We start from the raw sequence: 14,780 nt of genomic DNA on the forward strand, positions 1-14,780 counted from the left end.
GGATACACATGCAGACTGCATTTTGACGATGAACTCACTAGTACTCTCACCGATATACAACCGCGGCAAAGCTAGTGCATAGATAACTAATTGTAATACAAACAGAAACTACCATAGCAACAAGTACTGGAAACCTTAAAGTATAGAAGCGGCACCTTTATTTTACTGATAAAGAGCTAATAAACCACGGGGTGCTTGGTTTAGATATGAGAAGTCTCCTTGCCAAACATAAATATAAGAAATCAACTTGGCATGGACTTCCTGAAGACAGTACCATTTAAACGCCACCCTGCTGAGATTTCTTACTGACAGCGACAAAGTATAGATAAACAAGGCGCAGTTAGACTACATATTAATTACTATTAGTGTTTGTATTACAATCAGTTACCTATGCACTGGCCTTTGCCGCGGTTTGTATCATGGCTCTGCCTTTTCTGGTAATATTGCAATCACACCAGTGCAATGCACCACCGCCATGTTCTGGAGTGATTTCACATTTTAGGATTTTCTGACAGACCATGTACTTTGGTCGGTGAAAACACTCACAGCTACCTCACACCTGTATGTTTGTCATACTCCTTGTCATCCTGGCTCTGTCCGTGTATGCCAACAAATTCAAAGCACGGTTTCTTGTCTTGGTTGTCCATTGTCAGTATGGAGTAGACAGGGATGCCCTTTATGGATGCATCGCTGGCTTTGTGCACTGTGATGCCATAGTCACAGACAGCAGACTCTGCTACTGTGCTGACTATGTCTGGTTTCTGTGATGGAACGCTGTCATTGCTTGAAGGGGCCACTATGTCACTAGAAGTGCCCAGTACTGCCATGTGGCTGTTTGAAGCTGTGTTTGACTGACAACTACTGTCTGATCGATGTGCTGTGACATAACCTTCACGTTCTATCATGCCTGGTCCACTGTATGTTACTTCTGACGTTTTCTGTGTTTCTGTTCTTGATGTGCATCTGTGACTATCTGATATTGGTACTACACTAGGATGATGTTCAGTTGAACTGGATAAACATTCTTTCACACTGGGTAAATACTCTCCTACACTGGCATAATAGTTCAACATCTGTTCTGTGATGCTTCTATATTTTGTCAATCCTAACCCACTGTCTGTTAAGCTATTTGCATAATCTGTTACGTCACCTGAGGGCTCTTTGATGTTTCCGTGTTCATTATTTTGCTGTTTTGCCGTGCATGTTTGGAACACCTGACTTTCTGATCCCTGCAGAGGGGCAGTGTTCAAAGATCCTGTGGACAGACTCCCGTCCCCACGCATTGGTTGGTGTGTCTGAAGGGAATGTCTGCCCTGGTCATCAGTGTCGCTACTTTGTGTCGGAAAATCTTGTCCATGGATGCCAACAAACTCCAAGACCCTCTCATGGCTTTTGTCACCGGTGGGGACGATAGAAAAGATAGGGAGCCCACTGATAGACTTGTCATGTAGAGAGTAAACTGTCAGAGCTCTGTTCATCTCAATCTTGTCTCCTTCACCTGCACATTCTGAAAAATTTGGGTACTTGTCGTCAGAAACTTGACGTTCACAGCTGACACTCTGGCTGAGCAATCTGTCGACATTTGAACTCTGAACTCTGCTAGGGTCATTCTTAAATCCTAGCTTTTCACCGTATTCATCATTATCATCCCTACAGCGCTCACTACCAAGTAACAAATTTTGAGAACTGTTGCTTTCTAGACCTTGCCTCACAAAGAAGTCTACAATCTTTCTATGGTTACTGACACTTCTCGGCTTCTGATTTTTTCTTCTCAGATCATCACTTCGTCCCCCAGTTTTCTCATTTTGTACAATGTCATTACATTCCGTGTACTTCATTCCTTTATCAATAGTACTGTTATCTATATGACTACTCTCAATGCCATCTTGGCAAGAGTTTCCTCTTAGTCTACGTTCCAATACATCTCTATCACCTGCATCTTCGTATCCTTGGGTCTCCGGCTCCTGCTTTATAAAAATTTGATCACCAGGAATATTTTCCCGGAAACTATCCACTACTTCAGATTTTTCGCGTACAACAGTCTGTTTAACCATCTTCCGTGTCTTCTTTTTCCTTCCACTGGTTCTATCTCTTGAAGCTTCAACTTTCTTCTCCTGTCCCTGCCGCAAAGCTTTCAGCTTCACGATGAGATCAGAAAGCTTCCTGTGTTGGCTTCCAGAAGATTTTTTGTGGTTGGTAGTTCTTGATCCAGTTTCACTATCTGGTCGGGTCTCTTGAAAACAGTGGAATAAAAAAAGATGTAGCCTTAGTATACGGTGTTTCTATTAACCCTTTGAGTGCTGTAATTTTTCTCACCAAAATTTTAGTGCAACATTTTACAAATTTTTACAAATTTTTCTGTAATTTTTTTGATAATTTTGGACCAAACTGACATCACATTTCATTGGCTACACTTTTTCATCAAAATTTTGGCAAAAATCTGAAAAAAATTTGACTGGGGTACATTTTAAAAAAGGTGACAAAAATTGACTTTGGCGCTCAAAGGGTTAAGTAACTGTATTCATCTATATCGCCATACGCACACAAGAAAAGATGAATTAAGAAATAGAATCATTTTATTTTGACTATTGAATGTGACTCTTTCTGAATATGAATCTGACTCCGGCTATTCTCACTCATAATAAAACTGTACATCTTCTTAGCTCGCGCAGGTGGCGGCAAGCGGCTCACTGATACGCATGCGTCAGTGCAGTACGATAAGAATAAAATTCTTGACGCATGGTCACTGCCATTGCAATCATCCCATGATCCTTGTGACCGCATCATTGTACATGTATTACATGGCCAAGCTTCAATAGTTTTTTTTTATTTTGAGCAAGATTTGCAAGCAATAAAGTTATAAAACTCCTAAATTAACTTCCAAAAATGATACATCAAAAAGCATCCATATATTTTCATTTGGGATAAAATATACATCACACTGCTCGATAGCATCAGCTGTGCATGTGCTGTACACTGGCAGCCATCTTGTGTCAAGGGTCATCGCCCCGGTTACCACCGTGGCAAAAAGTACGCTGCAGTGCTGAGTAGTTGGTCTCAGCTCAGCAAGCTTGCTGCACGCTGGCTACAAGACTATCAACACCTGTGACGAAGAGGAGTATCTTCATCAAAAACCCATCTACTTCAAACAGTGGACTCAGGGCTTGAAATACCCTTTTTCAACCACCTGTCCATTGGACAAGTCAAATAAAAAGTACCTGTCCCAGTGAGAAAAGTACCTGTCCAAAATGGCCCGATTATTCTGAGAAACTATACTAATTTCAATTCAATTCAACAAACTCATGTCTGTATCGTATGCAAACTGGTGCAATAGCGCCCTCAGTGTCGAGATAGCTCTGAGAATCTCCAAATCCAAAAGATTTGAGAAGTGACCTTAGATAAATCAACATGGCTGCTTCCTGTAAACAGTGATTAGATATTATCGAACTTTGTTTTACTTTTTTCTGCGGGTAAATATCCAAAGAATGATTTTCAAAATTTTGAAAGGTATATTATAACTTTAAACTTATGAATATTTGCTGTAGTCAATTGGTTAAAATACTGTTTGCAGGCTGAAAAAACCTACCTGTCCACTTGGACAAGTACTTTTCAAAACTACTTGTCCCAGGCCAAATTTCACTTGTCCAGGACAGGCAGACAGGTATTATTTCGAGCCCTGGAACTGTCATTTTCTTGAAATTACATAGCTGCGCCAGCTTATGGGCTCAGCCCTCATGTGATATTATATGATACCACACATGTTCTAACCAATTTGACCCCATGTTTACATATTGATCTGGCAGGACAAGGGTTAATGAGCCTGTCAACTAGCTCTGGAATCAGATATGCACAACAGCATGAATGGAAAGCTTGGGATGAGAAACAAGCTTAGAGAAATACATGTGCATACAAAACACTGGAATGCTTAGAATACTAATATTGCAAAACTCACCTGAATTTGTTGAGTTGCAGGAAATACCACATTGTGGTGATGCAGTTTCTCATGCTCTAGAGCCACTGCTAGGCTGGAGAACACCTCTGAACAATACTGGCACGAAGTGGAATTATTTTTGTTCTGATCTGTTCTGCATTCGCCTGTACCTTGACTCATGTCATCGGTACCGTCTTTAGTTAACCTTTCATCTAGCATACATCTCACTGTTTTGGGTCTCTTCCGCTGTGGGGCAGCCATCGTGTTTGAAGGGTTGATTATCTGCGAATCCTGGAGCATGGTGGCAGCCTTCTGTTGTGGATCACCCATCACAATGCCAGGGACCTCATCATTGTCTATTCTGGCTCCTGGCTTCAGCGTCGTGATCTGCATATGGGGTTGCCTCACCTCAGCCCGTTTGTACTCTATCACAGTCTTGGCTCCCACAGATACAATAGACAGTACCGGTATTCCTTTGACTGCTGCCGAGTCCTTGGAATGGATTGTCAAATTGTTTGCACTGTCACCAAGGTTTAAGTTGCTAATGTAGGACATATTCTGAGGCAGTTTCCTTTTGGTTTTGTTGGTGGGTGCAGGAATTGCAGTCTGAGACTTGCCCTGACCACCAAAGCTGTATGTTTGTGGTAGAGTCACGTTTGACTGCGCTGTTCCAGCAGTCTGCACGGAGCTGACTAAAGAACTAACAGTCCTTGCTACAGCAGGGTTCTCATGAAAGTTTGTGAGGCTGTGGCAAGAAGACGGAACATTACTCAAGGCAGTACTGGGTGTGGTGTTTGTCTTGGGAGGTCTGCTGGTGAATTCGGCGCTGTGGGGTTGACATCTGCAAAGAGTGGTACATTGGTCAGAGTTGCATACTCTGAGCTGGTTGAGTTTAGATTTCCCTCCCTGACGCTGGCAGCCCCTGGGTTGGGATACTGTGATACAGTCGTTGAGGAGCTACCTGCAGACATCGGCTGGTTGCTTGTTTGCAGCTGGATGGAGTGAAACATTTGAGTCTGGTATTCTTGGTTGTTTGCATATGATTCCTCAGGTTCTGTCTTAATTCTCTTGACTATAGAGGGCTCCCCGCCCCGGTCTCTCACCTCCCACTGCCCGCTGGTCACAGACATGTTTGTCGTTTGCGGAAGAACCGTTGACGCACTGGAGTAGCAGATACCATTGCCGTCAACCTGGTCTGTTCCCATGGTCCATTGTGGGTTAACTGTCGTGTGTGGTGGCTGATGGCAGATGGGTGCTGGGATGAGCTGGCCGTTTCTCTGAGTGCTTCCATTTCCATTGATGGAGTGCACCATGGATGCGTTGGACTGACCACTGCCTATGCTGCTGGGCGGTAAAACTGCGCCTTGATTCAAACCAGTGGTAGCAAAGCTTGTTGGCTGGTGCGAGGGAGGCTGCACGCCATTACTGTGCTGCTCAGCTTGCAGCCACTGTCGAATCTGTTGTTTACCATCCTCCCATGAAGCCGTCGCCACCTTTGTGTGGGCGCTGGTGGTCTGTACGTTTGAGTTGAGGATGGGCACGTGGCTATCAGCAAAAGTGGTGACAGACTGCTGATTTGAGACTGTGCTACTGTGGACATTGTGCTGATAGGCTGTATTCTGAACAACTGACGTTGACGGTACTCTTGCTTGAGCGAGAGACATCACATTTGCAGAATGCTCTGAACTGCTAAGCTTTGGCGGCACGTAAGCCATGTAGTCTTGCAATTGCTTGACTTCACGGTCTACATCATGTCTTGTCTGATTTGGAGTCAGTCCCACTGTATTGTCAACACCGAGATTCTGACATATTGGTGGGAAGCTTCCCTGTTGGGGCACGTTCTGGAAATTGTTACCGGACTGAGAGTAATTCGGCATAATACCAGTGCTAGATTGGAACTGTCCAACGTTGTTCCCTAGAAAGTGGCTAACTGCCGGCAGGGGACCAGATCTGGGAATTTCAAAACCTGGCCTGTGTAGGAAAGGCTGGACTGTCGAGCTCTGCTGGCTAGAGGTGAACGGTACTGAGTTCTGGATGCCACTAGAAGGTGGCTGCCATGAGGGATCTGCGGATGCCATTCTGGTGTCTGCGTATACCGAAGTCACCGGCTGACTCTGTGCCACTGTCGCCATGCTCTGTACATTGCTTTGATACAGAGTTGAAGTGGTTTCAATCTTCACATCGGCAGCGCTACTCACTGTGGCCATCAACGGAGCCGTCCAGTTGAAATTTGCACTGTTTGCCTGCACACTGATCTGCCCACCATTCTGACTAGGCTCAACTTTGACTGTAGAAGCAATAAGACAGAAAATACAATCAGAGGTAATTCCTTACAAGGAAGAGGATGCCTGGACTACAATTTACCCGCTTCAGCTGCATTTGTACGGAAATATGTGAACAAGTTTGCATATCAGAGAACTAAAACTAAAATGAAAATCCTGGGTCACATTTCATACCAAATACATGTAACCTTACAATTTTGAACTTCGACAGTAACTTCAAAATACCCATTGTTTGTTTCTGATCGCAGGGTATATATATTCAAAGTCACTGAAAATCACAGGAGACAGGAATACTTGAGTCCATAAACTGTTTTCTGGGGGTTCTTCTATCGTCAAGCATTGAAATACTATACATATTATTATCACATACCCATGTACCTTTTCAAGTTAAAGCCTTATAAACTAATTATAACCAGCCAGACAGTGTCACTTCCCCATCTGCCGGGACAGTGAAAAGGAGTATTGCGCCAAATCTAGACATAGTTTCATCTAATGGGCAAGGTGTATGTTATAGCAAGTGCAGTCAGCAAAAATTGTGTTTGCAGTATCTGTTTTCAGGGGCCTTCACATGTGCTAGTCTTTGTTACAATGCAGCGTATGGGACATGTTATGCCTCACTGGTTTTAACAAACTTGACCTGATGGTGACATTGAACTTGGCCAATGGTAGGTTAAGGGTTACACAGTATAGGTTTACTGTTACAGTTCCTATACGTTGGACCTCTGTACACAAAAATTGGAGTGAATTATTAATTCTTTTTTTCTTCCAGGGAGTTACAGTTCATGATTGCGGAAGAGAAATTTGTTCAAATATTTTCACAATTCTCACGGATCTTGCAAATCAAACTATGAGCTCTATTTGAATCATGACAGATCTGTTCAATGCCCATTGACACTATAACAGTCTGAATAGGAGTGTTTGAGATGAGCGTAGCAGAGCCCTTTATATTGTCACACACATACAATGCGTATCCATAGCAAGGACAAAAATCAGACATAATAAATCACATTAAATTGGTTTGCAGAGGGAGCTAATAAATGGTTAATAGAGTACGACAAGCCAAGCGTGGGTCAATTTACAGTTTTTTGTAGGTTTCTGTTTTTTAGAGTTGAATCCGAAAACTGATCAGTGTCAGAGCAAACTGCTGATTTAATGTCTCAGTGTTACTTTGAAGGGCATGACCCGGATGACCCAGACTAAAACAATAGATCACCAAGGGCTAGCCCTGGTCCCTCCATCAGACAGTACTGTTTAATCCCTATTTCCACTTGTACTTTGTTTACTGACCCTGAAACAAATCAATGATATCACAACTGTTTTATAACAAATTCTGAACTGATTTGAACCGAACAAATACGCATATCGCGCCACCATATCTTCTTGTTCCACTAACCCTATTTTGCAATTCACATTACAGTTAAAGGGTAAAGGTCATCAATTGTTCACATCCCAATGTTTCTGTATACAAACAATACTTTGACCAATAACTATCAGTGGTTTTTTCACTCAAGTCAAGAGTCAATGGACAGCAAGTTTTGACCTTTAGAGAAACCAAACTTACCCTGTTTAATTTTGGAGAAAAGGTCACACAATGCGCATTTGAATCATCAGTGGCTTACAAGAATTGGAAACCAAATGCACATTTATGGGTAAGGTTCTCTCATTCTGCCATTGGTCAGTCATTTTCACCAAGTGAAATAAAGTGCACTTCATTGGCCAGATCAATCAGACACGGGACTCATTTACATTAAGAATATATAAGAAAATACTTTTCAAATTACATTACCAAAATATCAGCTTTTGTGAAAATATGCAGTTAAGACAAAATTTGTGTGCAAATGTTTAGCATATGTTATGTAAAATAAACTACAATTGCAATCAGTGCTATTGTGACAGTATCAGTTGTATAATCACATTCTGTGAACCTCTTCAGTGGTGGCAGTCTATATGTTGAGAAAAAAAAATGAAACTGCTGTGCAAGTCTTTTGAAGTTAAAATGCAGCTGCAGGACTGGCAGTAAATTCTGTCAGCAACACTGCAACACGAGACGAAAGTCTCTCTGCTCGTTAGAATTGAACACTGTACCTTCTCGAATCTCTGTGCACTTTGACGTTTACGCTTCGACGAGCTCCTCAAAATTGTCATCAAAGATTTGGATAGGCTGATTATTAATATATTAAAACACTATTGTTTTATTTCAAATGACCAAGGATTGTAATTGGTAACCTTGCAGCTTGTGGAAACAATTTCTTGGAACTGAGCTCTGGCTGCTACACTGCATCACTCACTTCAATCTGCATTTACTGTGTTTCTGTTCCTTCACGTCATTGCTAGCCTACCCTCAGGCTCCACGTCATGATATGAAACGACGTGGAATCACAAGTTCAAATGCAAATGGTCCGAGAACTGGGCAGGGACCCGATCTCCGTTAATTACAGCCCATGCGAATTACAGGACAACTGTTAGTATACTCTACGTTGAGGAAACAAACACTATGATCGCTTGCAAACTGACTTTTTGCGGTCAAACTTGCATCGTGTGCCGGATTAGAGAACAAAAACGTGTTTCCACAACGGAATTCGACTATGGATGTTGCACTGACTAAATGACCGCTTTTCGTGTAAAAGAGGGAGTAAAATCTCCGAAAATATCGATAACCAACTGCTCAACTTCAAAAGAACGAATTAATTAGATGCCCGAGGTCAAATTTTCATTGAAATACAAAATGTTTTTGTGAAAGAAAATGCACGCACTGCACTGTATACAGTAGCGCTCCGTGGAACAATAACAAAGGATGCTCATTTTTGCCAAAGTTCATTTCCTCGTCCTAAATTACTCTATAGGTAAATTTTCACATTCATTTGCCGCAAAAGATACACGCTTGGAAGTATGCTTACCTGAGAAGTCGTGGTTTGGGCGAATTCTGCCCAAGTCTTCATCAACTACCCAATTTTGGACCGCCATCTTGAAATTGATCTGCATTACGCCCTCCAGTGGCCAAACTTAAAAGTTCTTTCCCGCTTTCCGACGTGTGTAAACGTCATTTGATTACCCGTTGATCCTAGGCCTTTCTTTCCAATTTTTCGAAAATGACTCGTGCAGTGACTGATGGTTGGAAGCATTGCCATATTAAATTATTATTCGGGGTTTTCGAAAAATCAACGCTTACTATTTGTCGGAGATTTGGGTAAATTTCCGATTTCTTTCAGGCTGGGGATATAATAATGCACTGGACTTCATTCTCCGTACGGCTTCCGACTGTGTGTGATACCGGGTGCACGGGGTACTTCGTAATTGTAAAAGTGTTGGAGTTTCATTGTGATTGAATATTTTACAGGTAACAATGACTACCTAAATCATTTAACGGGAAAAGTGGGTGTTCCCACTGTACTTTCGATTTTATCCTGCTAGCATACATCATGACTAATGAAACTTTCAACCATTCTCTTATTAAATCAACAATAAAAATCGGGGGTCACCGTGCAAAGTTTGGAACTAGCGAAGCAAAGTACCAAACATTTTGCGATATTTGTAAACTCTGTGTAGGGAATTAAATTATCGAAAACCTAAGACGGTAAAAGTTTTTCTTTCTCCAAGACCTTTAATATGAGCTCCCACAAGTGGTAGATCAGAAAAGAATTTTAGAAATTTGAGAGCCCGAATATCTGTCCCCGAGAAACGTTCTACCTTAGGAGAGTATACGTAACCCTGACGATTTATAAAACATACTTTTAAAATTGACTTCGAGCTAGAGGTAGAAACAGGTAGTTGCTGACATTAAATTTGTAATGGAGATGTATATACATTTATCATGGGCAAATGGAAAAACTGCTAGGCTATCATTTCTCCGTACGACCGTGCACCTATGCAAAAGAACGCAAACAATTTTTCTAACTTATCTTGTAATCGAGCATTGTGACATTACTCTTTAGATACATTGTTAAAACGACTTCATCTCGGATCTATATTTTTTGTGGAAATTTCGAGAAAATGGCAAATATTGTGATGATATCTGCTTGCATTTCTATACGCAAGTCAATGGAATTAGCTAGCACTGTACTACTCATTGGGTTATCTTCTGCCATGACGATGAATGGTTGAAAACAAGTAAGGTCGAAGTGAACTAAAAACTTTTAAGTGACAAAAATGTTGGAGAGGCACCTCACATTTTGATGCGATAAAACATTCTGAAAAGAATAAAAATCAAGGCAATACTGTCTGGCTGTTTGAGAACAGTAAAGTTGCTGCAAAACTGCTGCTGATAGTGATAGTAAGATGGAAGATAATGATGATGAGGTTGACATTGTCTCCATGTGCTGAGCTACATCAGTGACGATGGAAGCAGTGACGACACACAGTGACCGAGGTGTATTTTGAAATTCACACAGAGTGCACAATAACTGTTACCAAAGGCGGTAGGCTGACACAATTAAAAGCACAATCCTCAATCCCGAGTCCTTGCAGTAGTTCTTCTGACATTCTCAGTTGCATCGCCCAGGTCCTCTTTAGATTTCCATTTTAATATTCATCAATCAACTTGCATATACAGGTATAAATGGCCAGCAGATACAATTAAAGGTACAGTCCTCAATCCAAAGTCCTTGTTGTAGTTCTTGAGAAATACTCATTTGCATTGCACAGGTCCTTTTTAAATTTTCCAATAAAATAGTTATCAATCGATTTGCCTATCGGTAAGGTTACACAACTGCGACTTTTGGATCACTCTGAGACCAGCTATCTCTCGTTATATCATTTGTCCATCAGTAAAAGGACTCACTAAACCATGCATGTGACTTGACCTCTCAATATTTTGAGCTATATTTATTGATAAACATAAGTTTGATACTTTTTCACTGATTTTACTTAATTTGTGATTGAGACGAGATTCATATTTTACTGCCTATAAAGCATGTTGAAGCATATAACTAATATTGGGCTTTCAACAGAGCTGTTAACTGAATATAAACTATTCAATCAATTTGAACACACCATTAATACATATGAATTGATTCAGTCTGTGTATAATATCGTTGGCTATACATAGAGGGCAGTGTTGACAAGCCAAATATGGAACACTATAGGGGTGGACTCTTTGAGTATGCCATGAGTAGAATGGAAATATCTTGACAAAAACACAGAAAAGGTATCAAAAGTTACGTATTACATGATTTTACTGAAATAATTCTTGTACATGTTACTGTAATTGTTATCTTACTGCTTCGAATATTCCATTTTCTTTCAGGGGGTTCATTAATTGCTTCTTCGTAAGGCAGGGGTTACTAAAATTTCTCTATCGATGAAAAGAAAAGGAAAGTCAAATAACTCTGCAAGATTTTAACAACAATTCCTCCGTCCCCAAGACAACAAATAATGACAGACCAAAATATTTTTACTGGTAAGAGAGACTGCCGAGGTAGTACTGTGCGATGCTACAGTTATAACTATAGACTATATTTCTGAGGGTCTGTACTACAACTGCGTGAATTTTGCATAAATACTGATCATCATCCAGAATTGGAGTGCATTGGGCACTTTTGCAAGCATACAATAATGACAGAAATATTAAATTTTTATCATCAATATTCATAATCATAAATTTATTGATATCATAATTTACACCTTTACTATAACTAATATGTCTTATGATACTGTGATGATCATCCATCGACAGGGTTATTATTCTATTATTCATATGCAAAAATCAATTTTTATCCGAATCTGTTAAAGATATTTTTACTTAGGTAAGACTCGCGAAAATGGTACTTGCTACTGGCAATGGCTTTAATTATGAAAACATAATCAAATTTTATGGGACCCGACCATGAGTTGCAATAAAATAGCTATAAGCACCCCTAGGCCCACGACCCAAAACGTGTCCGAATTTCTCTTAAGGGTAAAAGCGAATGTTGCGGAATGCTATACTCAGCAACAAAGTAGTCGAGTCCTTGTCTTTGGTATTTCTAAAGTAGGACTTGTAATAGATGTTGAAGGCCGACTCCTAATAATGTTGCGAGGCAAATTCATCATGACTTCATTCTTAAAAGACATAAAAACACAAACAGCGTGCTCAAGTCAAGTCAGTGATAGACTCCTTTCCCTCGAAATAATCCCCATAGATCGTTCCATAGAAAATATACCGTTTTCATGATTCGAACTGATTTGTTACGTACTGTTTAATTCAAAGTACTTCCTTGTAATTATTTCTTGCGCTTTGTCACATGGCGTACTTTTGCCAAAACATTGCATTAACCCCATTTGGCAGATTAATATTCGGCTTTCCGATTATACGATCACCATGGCAACAAACAACAGGCAATCGCAAGGTGTATACAAACACAAAGAGATAATGAGTTTGACAGAGCGAAAACGCTGTGGGTAATGAATACCATGGCACTTTCAGTAATTCTGAATACTTAGTATTTCCACCCTGTGGCGTCTATACATCGAGACGTAATTCTGTACATATTAATAGTTGTTTAAACATTACACAGTTGGTTTACTTAAAGTTTATTAAGCATTTGACTATCAATTTGATTCGTGTCTTGGGTATTGTAAACTTTGTCAGTCGCTGAAAGACTGTTCCGCGCTTTGATGTGATAAACACATCGTTATGTGTAGTGGAGACATGATGTGCTCACCTAGCAGTTTGGCAACAACGTTGTTCTACTTGCTCTCTGGTATGTATTCAGCAGTGGATGAAACGCAAATCTGAGAATAATGAATATTTTGCCTTCTCTATTGTTATTAACTGGACTTCTATCATCACTGGCGCAAGCCTGTCGCGTTTTACCCGAGACGTACGGCGAGTGGGGCAGCTTTCAATCGTACAACGGTTTCGTTCTTGAGGAAGAGCACTCAATCGGCAATTTCAAACTTTTCAGTGCTGCGGACTGCGCCATATTGTGTTTCACTGAAAATCGAGATACCTGCCGAAGCTTAAGTTACAACCGCTGGACTAGTCACTGTATCATCTACGATGGCACACCACTTGTAAGTTCCATTGTAGAGTTGCATGGATATCATCTCTTATACGTTGACACTACTGAGGTAAGTATACATGATGCCAACTCTGCTGTTTAATGAGGTGAGACGCAGTAAGACTTGACATAAACACAAGTCACAAAAATGGATACACCATTTTACAGATTTTACCTGCATAATGTTGATATTCGTGCGAAGCAATCTGAGAATTAAGACGACTGTATCTATATAAAATCACTGCTGTAAAGCAGCACAGTTTAAACTTGTACCTCAATTTAAACCGCGATACCTGTGTCTCTGTGTGGACTAATGGAAGACAACGTGTAAGGGTGAAACATTTCTCTAGCAAAGTAAAGGACGTATTTCGTCAGCATCGGTAAGGCATGTTTAAGTGTCTGGAAAAACTAGCACTGTGTTTAGTAATGAGGACTTTCAACCATTTTATTGTTTTACGGATTTCGCCGCCATGGTACTTTTCTGATGACAGCTTTCGGTGTACCGCGGAATTAATAACTTCGCCAATCTGTCCCAAATATTACATTTCATCACACCTATTTAAAATGCTTACGGGTATACTTTTATTACTGTCTTTTCCTTCTTTTTATGCATCTATACATTAAAATCCAGTGAATTCATGCTAGTTATAGAATTTGGTCGCCAGGTCGGGAGGACTTTGGCTATTTAGTCGACCAGAACAGTTTCCCGACAAAAAATTCAAACATATCTGAATCAATCTTTGATATTGCGTAGAGGGTATTGATGACACGTGCTGATCAACCAGGCAATGTACCATTGTAGCTTAGAAAATGGGTTTGTGAAAAGTGAAAATATCATGCAGAGTGAAACTTTTATAAAAAAAAATCATACCTTGTTTATTTCCATTGTGAAAAAACATTCGCATATCCTGAAAGTCAAGAAAAACATAAAATTCTGGACATACAAGCAAACATATCCACGACTGGCCTTCTCCTGTGCTTTCTTGCAATGGAAGGTGAAAATAAATCTGATCACCAGTCCAAGATTTATAATTTATCCCGAAATGATGCTTAACATCAGCTTTCTCCTTAACATGCTTATTAATGGGGGCCAGTCCAAAGCGATCATTCTTCGATTGTCAAGTGTTGATAGCAATACACAAAAGTTGATTTACGAAATGTTCAAATATCTCGAAAGTAGTTTTGTTATTAGTTAACAGTGCCAATGGTTCACATCATTACTGTTTGATCCTGCCAAGTAAATACTGCAAATTCCTGTGTGATTGTAGGACCTGCATCCTCCATACATTCACCAAAAGGGAAACGCACTGGGGTCGAGAATTGGCGTCACAATAAATGTGAGAGGAAACCAATAGGCAGTGTTTATTGGTATGGTCAAAAGTGGGCCTGCAAAAATCCGGGAAGGGGATCATCCGGAAACCTGTAAAGCGGGGTCGTGGTTTGATTCACACAACACGGAGGGGTTAATTTTGAAAAACATCCACGGTATTAAACCCTTTTTTTCAGTGTGCATCATGTATGTTCAGGAAAACTGGTGATCGTTCGCAAATTTCTAGTCTTTGAAGTCATATCACCATAGTCTGACTGCAC

General features: G+C 40.5%; 1 protein-coding gene across 1 annotated transcript; it reads right to left on the reverse strand.

Moving 5' to 3' along the window:
- Positions 1–418: 418 nt before the first annotated feature.
- On the reverse strand, positions 419–9,177 carry LOC139141616 (serine-rich adhesin for platelets-like). The gene is made up of 4 exons (XM_070711209.1): positions 9,111–9,177; positions 4,808–6,218; positions 3,953–4,772; positions 419–2,231 (listed from the first exon to the last, which is right to left on the reverse strand). The coding sequence occupies exons 1-4, from the start codon at positions 9,175–9,177 to the stop codon at positions 549–551; spliced, it is 3,981 nt and encodes a 1,326-aa protein (XP_070567310.1). The 3' UTR covers positions 419–548.
- Positions 9,178–14,780: the final 5,603 nt, after the last annotated feature.

The sequence above is a fragment of the Ptychodera flava genome, chromosome 10, assembly GCF_041260155.1.
Source record: "Ptychodera flava strain L36383 chromosome 10, AS_Pfla_20210202, whole genome shotgun sequence".
NCBI classification, from domain to species: Eukaryota; Metazoa; Hemichordata; class Enteropneusta; family Ptychoderidae; genus Ptychodera; species Ptychodera flava.